Source organism: Enhydra lutris, unplaced genomic scaffold, assembly GCF_002288905.1.
Source record: "Enhydra lutris kenyoni isolate GAN:26980312 unplaced genomic scaffold, ASM228890v2 scaffoldscaffold11, whole genome shotgun sequence".
Lineage (NCBI taxonomy): Eukaryota > Metazoa > Chordata > Mammalia > Carnivora > Mustelidae > Enhydra > Enhydra lutris.
In genome coordinates, this window is record NW_019154095.1 from 36,641,197 (window position 1) to 36,650,262 (window position 9,066).

At 33.0% G+C, this 9,066-nt stretch overlaps 1 protein-coding gene across 1 annotated transcript in view; it reads right to left on the bottom strand.

The window, feature by feature from the left end:
• The window catches only part of LOC111144480 (disintegrin and metalloproteinase domain-containing protein 18-like), a 150,709-nt gene that overhangs the window by 91,153 nt on the left and 50,490 nt on the right, over positions 1-9,066 (bottom strand). Inside the window, exon 12 of the mRNA XM_022498782.1 lies at positions 2,938-3,074. Within this exon, the coding sequence (XP_022354490.1) occupies positions 2,938-3,074 (137 nt within the window). The remainder of the gene's footprint in view (positions 1-2,937; positions 3,075-9,066) is intronic.

Below are 9,066 nucleotides of genomic sequence, written 5' to 3' on the forward strand. Positions count from 1 at the left end.
AAGTATAATGGTTAGATATCTATTATCTATCATCTATCTTTTTGTCTACCTAATATGTTCTTCTCTCATATAGCCAAAGCTTCCCTCCCTCATTTCAGTTAGATGTCTACTCAAATGTAATCGTCCAAAAAAGTCTTTCTTGACATTATATAAAATTGTGTCCTCTCCCCCATTCTACTTCCACTGTCAATATTTATTATTCCACATGGTACTTTTGTGTCATGTAAAAATAAGCTCATTTGTATTTTTTAAATTTGTTTTTATGTAACTTAAATTTAACACTAAAATGTAAGTTCCATTAAGGTCTTCATTTTCATGTTCACTGCTATATTTTTAGTGGAATATCTAAAAAATATGTCTAATGGATCTCCACTAGACATTTTGAATATACTATGTACAATACTGACTACTGGTCTTCTCAGCCAAGACTGCTCCATCTACTATTCTCAGTTCCAGGCAACTCTATTCTTCTGGTTTCTCAAGCTGATAACATTGGTGTAATCCCTGGACTCTTCTCTCTTGTATACATCCTTTATTAATACACATGCATGTAAATTAATATAACATATACAGTTAGTAATTTTCATGTTGACTGAATGTTGGAATGATAATATTTTTGATATACTGTTAAATAAAATATATTATTAAAAATACATTATTGCAGCTAACTTCATCTGATTTTTAAAATTTTTTAATGCAACTACTAAAATAGTTAAAATTACATATGTGGGTCACATTTTATTTCTATTGCCAGTCTAAGCAATCATGTCTGAAGCAATAACTCCAAAACAGCCATAGCTGAGCCTCCAAATGTATAGCTGCTAATGTTTTGGAGTTGGTAAAGTGAGGAAAAAGTAACGCTTTAGCTTTCACAGACTTAGCCATTTGTAATGGAATAAATGGGGGAAAGTGGGAAGAATGCCACAAGGAATAATATAATTTAAGCAATTTTCAATTACTTAACAGCCACTTTGTTTCAATAGGTATCAGTGTCACTCCACTTTTGCAGGCCATTCTCAGGCAAAAAGTTACAAATTTTGAGCACTGATATTTCTTATACAAAATTAATTTAAAAATAGAGACTTAGATGAATCACTGAATTCTAATCCTGAAAACAATATTGCACTATATGTTAATTAACTAGAATTTAAATAAAAATTCAAAAATAAAAAATAGAAACATTATCTTTTACTTGGGTCACATGTTTTTGAGTAAAAATTGGAAGTATTAATTAGAATTTGGAACATTTGTATAACTGTGTACAAAGCAATTTATTTTTGTAATCTTTGCTTAAAAGATGGCCATGAAAAGGAAGAAATTAATGTATTAGCCTAAGTATATAGAATTTTAATAGACCAAGACATTTCAAAGTAAATATTAATTAATTAGCTTTTTGTGGAGAAGATTAAAACCCAGGTCTAAAGACAACTATAAAATAAGTCGAGGTAAGGCAACAGCCTCAAAGTATTTTAATTTCTTTTTTTAAATTTCTTTTCAGCGTAACAGTATTCATTGTTTTTACACCACACCCAGTGCTCCATGCAATATGTGCCCTCCCTGATACCCACCACCTTGTTCCCCCAACCTCCCACTCCCCGCCCCTTCAAGACCCTCAGGTTGCTTTTCAGAGTCCATAGTCTCTCATGGTTCACCTCCCCTTCCAATTTCCCTCAACTCCCTTTAATTTCTAATCCCAAACTCCAAGAGCAGTCTATGAAAAATTGAAATAATTATTTTAGGGGAACATAGCTTTTCCTGCAATCCTAACTCTCTCTGAATCCCATGGATATTAACTTGGCAAAATCTCAACTATTTACTTTCTTTATATATACACTTTGGTGGCTGAAATTATACGGACTAAAATAAATAACATGTTGTTTGAATTCACATTGCATTTGTAATTACTAATATCAAGTATATCTTCAAAACTCCCTACAACCCTACCATACTTTTAAAAAAATTATTTTATTTTATTTTGTGTGCATGTTCCAAAATCCATTGTTTATGCACCACACCCAGCGCTCCATGCAGTATGTGCCCTCCTTAAATACCCACCACCAGGCTCACCCATCCCCTAACCCCTCTCCCCTCCAAAACCATCAGTTTGTTTCTCAGAGTCCACAGTCTCTCTCCAAGACAAGTGTTTAACATATTTTATCCAAACTTTTATACTCCTTACTAGAAGAAATTGTCCTTATCTTTATAACTCAATTAACCAAACTACCTAAATCTTTATCTCTTTACTCTGCTAATATCTTATCACAATAATTGAATATACTCAGCTCCAATAAAAGTCAGCCTCTCTACTCATGCACTAAATTCTATCCTCTCTAATTTACTCAATGATTTTTTTAAAGTCTTCATTATATCCAACATCATCATCTTTTCCTTCTCTTCTCTTTATTTCTTTTAGCCTATAGATAATATGTAGTTTCTCCCATCCTAATAAATTTTTAATGTTGTTTTTCTAATTGCATACTGATACTGTTGATATATGTGGGTAGTCATCATAATATCTGTAAATAGGGACAATTTTTTTTCCTCTGCAAACCTTTTCTCCTTTTACTATCTCTTTAAAATTCTAACCAAAGCTGCCAGTACTATATTACTAAGGGTAATTTTAGATATGTTTGCTTTGAATGCAATATACTACAACAACCAAAACAATAGTACCATGCTTATATAAAATTTCAGAGTCTTCATAAATCTTAAAAATTTCCCTCTAATTCCCTCAAGTGAGCATTTCTTAATCATGTCATTTACCACTTTCCTGGAGTCATATCACTTAGACATATTTGTTAGTGTGATATCTCTTTTGGCACAACACACTTTCCAATTTTTGACATGGAGTTGAATATAAAGAATAAAAAAAATCACATCTTGTAAACAACTTCACAAACATATATGTGAAATTAATTAAAAAGAAAAAAGTCTTACAGTGCTTTAGGATTCATTATGCATGTAGCTCTTGGACAAGAACAGTTATTAATATCATCATATGTTAATCCCATTTTAAGCCCAAGTAGTTGAGCTATAATAATGGAAAATCCCTCCAAAGTTATTGCATCTGGATACTAAAATAAAGAAGATTGAAAGGAAAACCATCATACAAGTAGTTAACAAATAAAGTAATAAAATATTTTGTTTCTGTAAAATTTTATATTTTAATACTTCTTATGTTAAGTGTATTTTACAACATGTTATTCTGATATGTCATTGATAAGACTATCCATCTGATTAATTGAGTAAGAACCAAGCAACAGTGTAAAGAATGATCAAGCAAGAAGTGTTCTCTGGTTTAATATTTAACATACTCAAATTGTATAGCCATAGTATTTCTGATACAATCAACAAAACACATTTATTTAATATTCTCATTAAATAAATTCACCCAATTAACAAATCTTAATTCAGTATACACATGTGTCAAGCACATTAAAAGAAGATGAAAATGTAGTGGCATGCATGAAAAAATGGACTTTATTCACACTGGGAACTTCCATTACAGAAGGGGGAAAGAAAATAAACTAGCGACTTGAAACAAATTTCCCAAATACAAAGAGATCATGAAAAGTGTTCTAAAGAAAATGAAGTGCTCCAATAGAGAATTTTGAGAAGGAGTATAACTACTTAATATTTGTGAATTAGTATTTAAGCTGAGGTGTATCATTTAGGAAATGGCCCAGCAATATAAATAGGAGTAAGATGCTTGTATCAGAGCTCATTAAAATGTTGTAGTATAAACTCTCATCACTGTTGCTCAACATAGTACTAGAAGTCCTAGCAACAACAATCAGAAAACACAAAGAAATAAAAGGTACTCAGATTGGCAAAGAAGAAGTCAAACTCTCTTTTCACAGATGACATGTTACTTTATATGGAAAACCCAAAAGACTCCACCCCCAAACTTTTAGAGCTCATACAGCAATTCAGTAATGTGGCAGGATACAAAATCAAAGCACAGAAATCAGTTGCTTTCTTATACATGAACAATGAAAATATAGAAAGGGAAATTAGAGAATTGATTCCATTTACTATAGCTCCAAGAACCATAAGATACCTGGGAATAAATCTAACCAAAGAGGTAAAGGATCTACGTTCAAGGAACTACAGAAAACTCATGGAAGAAATTGAAGAAGACACAAAAAAACAGAAAAGGGTTCCATGTTCATGGTTCAGAAGAATAAATATTGTTAAAATGTCTATACTGCCCAGAGTAATCTATACTTTCAATGTCATCCTGATCAAAATTCCACTGGTATTTTTCAAAGTGCTGGAATAATCCTAAAATTTGTATGGAACCAGAAGAGACCCCAAATCACTAACAAAGCTGGGAGCCATCACGTTTCCCGATTTCAAGCTTTACTACAAAGCTCTCATCACCAAGACAGGATGGTACTGGAACAAAAACAGACACATAGACCAATGGAATAGAGTAGAGGTCCAGATATGAACCCTCAACTCTATGGTCAGCTAGTCTTCAAGAAAGCAGGAAAAAACACCCAGTAGAAAAAAAGACAGTCTCTTCAATAAATGGTGCTGGGAAAATTGGACAGCTATGTATAGAAGAATGAAACTCGACCATTCTTTTACACCATACACAAAGATAAACTCAAAATGGATAAAAGACCTCAACATGAGGGCAGGTTGGTGGGATGGAGGAAGATGAACAAAATAGATTAAAAAAAAAAAGATTAAGAGTACACATATCTTGATGAACACTGAGAAATGTACAGAATTGTTGAATCATTATAGTGTAGACCTGAAACTAACATAGCACTGCATGTTAATTACACTTAAGTAAACATAAACAAAAAACAAAAAGATGTAAATTGGGACTACATAAAACTAAAATGTTTCTTCACAGCAAAGGATAAAGAAATCAACAGGATGAAAAAGCAACCTATGGAATTAAAGAAAATATTTGCAAACCATATATCCAATAAGTAATTATATAACAAATATATAAGGAGCTCAGAACTCAATAGCAAAACACCAAATAACTCAACTGAAAAATATACAAAGGACTTGAATAGACATTTTTTCCAAATCATACATACAAATGGTCAGGCTTATGAAAAGATGCTAAACATCACTAGCCATCAGAGGAATACAAATCAAACCCACCATGAGATAATACCTCAGAGCAGGTAAGACAGCTAATTATCTTAAGGACAAGAGATAACAAATATTGGTTAGGATGTGGAGAAAAGCTCTTGATGGGAATGTAAATTGGTATGGTCATTATGAAAAATAGTGTGGGTGTTCCTCAAAAAATTCAAAATAGGATTACCATATGACCCAGCAATCCTACTTCTGGCTATATTACCAAAGTAAGTGAAATCACTATCTGTACCCAACGTTAATAGCAACATTATTCATAATAGCCAAGTTTTGGAAGCAACATCAATATCTATCAATAGATGAATGAATAAAGAAAATGTAGTGTATCTATACAATGAAGTATTATTCAGTCATAAAAAAGAAGATAATCCTTCCATTTGCAACAACATAGATGACCAGGAGTGCATTATTCTAAATAAAATGAGAAAGACAAATATGTTTGCTATCACACACATATGATAACTTTAAACTATAATTCATCATTATGTATTATATACTTGAAATTTGTTAAGAGAGAAGATATGAACAGACACTTCTCCAATGAAGACATACAAATGACTATCAGACACATGAAAAATGTTCATCATCACTAGCCATCAGGGAGATTCAAATTAAAACTACATTGAGATACCACCTTACACCAGTTAGAATGGCCAAAATTAGCAAGACAGGAAACAACATGTGTTGGAGGGGATGTGGAGAAAGGGGAACACTCTTACACTGTTGGTGGGAATGCAAGTTGGTGCAGCCACTTTGGAGAACAGTGTGGAGATTCCTCAAGAAATTAAAAATAGAGCTTCCCTATGACCCTGCCATTGCACTACTGGTTATTTACCTCAAAGATATAGATGTAGTGAAAAGAAGGGCCATCTGTACCCCAATGTTCATAGCAGCAATGGCCATGGTCACCAAACTGTGGAAAGAACCAAGATGCCCTTCAACAGACGAATGGATAAGGAAGATGTGGTCCATATACACTATGGAGTATTATGCCTCCATCAGAAAGGATGAATACCCAACTTTTGTAGCAACATGGATGGGACTGGAAGAGATTATGCTGAGTGAAATAAGTCAAGCAGAGAGAGTCAATTATCATATGGTTTCACTTATTTGCAGAGCATAAATAGCATGGAGGACAAGGGGAGTTAGAGAGGAGAAGGGAGCTGAGGGAAATTGGAAGGGGAGGTGAACCATGAGAGACTATGGACTCTGAAAAACAATCTGAGGGTTTTGAAGGGGCGGGAGGTGGGAGGTTGGGGGAACCAGGTGGTGGGTATTGGAGAGGGCATGGAGTGCATGGAGCACTGGGTGTGGTGCAAAAACAATGAATACTGTTACGCTGAAAATAAATTTAAAAAATTTAAAAAAAAGAGAGTACATCTTAAGCATTCTCATAAAATGTAACTATGGGAGTTGATGAATATATTAATTTGATATGGGAATTGTTCCATAATGTAAATATATCAATTTTTCACATTATGAATTATAGTTCCCATAGTTATATTAGATCCTCAGAACTTATTCATCTTATAACTGGAGGTTTGTACCCTTTGGCCAACATTTCCCCATTTCCCCCTTCCCCTAGCTGCTAACAACTACAGTTCTACTCTGTGTTTCCATAGTTTGACTTTTTTTAAAGTTATAGCACTGAGTGCTTTATTGTAGTGCTGACTCACTATATTATGCACCTGAAACTAGTATTACATCATATAGTAACTAACTGGAATATTACTAAAAACTTAAAACAAACAAACAAACATCAGAAGGTAACATTACTAGTTGGGAGTCCATGCCCAAAGGAACTACCTATAAACAGTGACAGGATTTGTGACTTTCAGCCTAAGGCCAGGTATAATAGACATGGCAAGTCGGTTCACAGGCTATTCATGAAAAAAAAAATTGATACTCCAGGTTCAGGAAATTAAGTATCTGATATGAAGAAAAGGTGGCTGCTGTGTGGATATACAAAAGGGAAGACTTTAGAAGAAGAATCCTCAAAATTCCATCTCCCACATTTCTGGCTGACTCCTCAAACATTCATACATGTTTGTGCCTCAGCACTGAACTTAGCTAATGACTAAAGATCTCAACTGAGTCCAGAGTCATAGTCTGTTGTCTACAGTTGCCATTCTGAATTTAACCAAGAGTACTGCATGATAAAAGAAACAAAAAATCAATACTTATCAGAGAAAAACAATGGAACCCAGACTCTCTAATAGCATGTATAATATCCATAATGTCAAATATCTTTCAATGCCATGAAAACTAAATTAGGAAGTAAACAATGGCCCACAGAACTGATCTAGAATGTGTTTTTAAAAACAAAGCTTTCTTCTGAAATGGAGGATTTAAATAGGAATTAGTATCATAACATATTTCTCAGAAATATCCTGAATGTAGTGAAACATTGCTTATCATATCAAGAACAAGAAATCGCTCAACTGAAATGAGAAAACATAATCAACAGACAGCAAAACCAAGATAAAATCCTTCATAAATTATCATAAAATATTAACAAGTAATTATAAAATCTCTAAAACAAATAAAAACAAAGTTTCAACAAAGAAATATATAAGAAAACAGAAAATGACATTTATAGAACAGAAAATACAGAAAGCATAAATAAATAATAAATAAAATCTGAGTAGGTGGACTTAGTTGCAAAATGGAGATGTTAGAATGAGTGAATTTAAGGACTAATTCATATAAATTATCTAATCTGAACAAGAGAGAGAAAATATTTTTTTATAAAACTAACAGAGATACAGGAAGCAGTGGAACAGTGGCAAAAGATCAAACATCAATGCTGTTAGTGTCCCAGAAGGGGAGAAAGGGGGCAGAACTGAAAAATATTTGAAGGAAAATGGCTAAAAAGTCCCCAATTTCTAACAAGATAAACTAAAACAATCATGGCAGACACATCATGATTAAATAGCTGGAGAAAATATTTAAATCTTGAAATCAGCCAATGAAAACCAGCACATTGTTTATAGAAGAGTAATGATTCATAAACAGAGAATTTCTCATCAGAAATAATGATGCACAGAGGATATAGCACAATATTTTTCAAGTGCTAAATGAAAAAAATGTCAATCCACAACTTTAATCCAGAAAATATATCCCTCAAGAATGAAGATGAAATGAAGACATTCTGGAATGATAGAAAACTAAGATATTATGCTTTTTAAAAAAATGACTGAAGAATTTTTGGAAGTTAAAAAGAAATTGATAATAAAGGAAAAAGTGTAACTTCAGGGATCAATGAAGAGGAAGAAAATGGAAAAATATAATAAACTTTCTCTCCACTTGATTTTTAAAAAAAATTTGTTTTGCGGTTGAAAATAAAATGTTAATTTGTGTGATATAGTTTTAAATGTATTTAAAAGTAATAATTAAGTAAACTACATAATTACTCATTTTATGTTTGTATGATACGATTTGAGACCTAAAAGATGGTGTTAACATTTCTACATTCTATTTGAAGTGATAAACTCTCTATACACACATTTGTGTGTGTGTGCATGTGTGTATATGTGTTTGCACTCTCACTACATAAAACAGTAAAAGACTTTTCCAAAGAATGTCTGGTGGTATCACAATTCTGGACTTCAAGCTCTATTACAAAAATGTAATCATCCAGACAGTATGGCACTGGCACAAAAATAGACACATAGATCAATGTAACAGAATAGAGAACTCTGAAATGGACCCTCAGCTCTATGGTCGAGTAGTCTTGAACAAAGCAGGAAAGAATATTCAATGGAAAAAAGAGTTTCTTTCTTTTTTTTTTTTTTTAAAGATTTTATTTATTTATTTGACAGAGAGAGATCACAAGCAGGCAGAGAGAGAGGAGGAAGCAGGCTCCCCGCTGAGCAGAGAGCCCGATGCGGGGTTCGATCCCAGGACCCTGAGATCATGACCTGAGCCGAAGGCAGTGGCTAT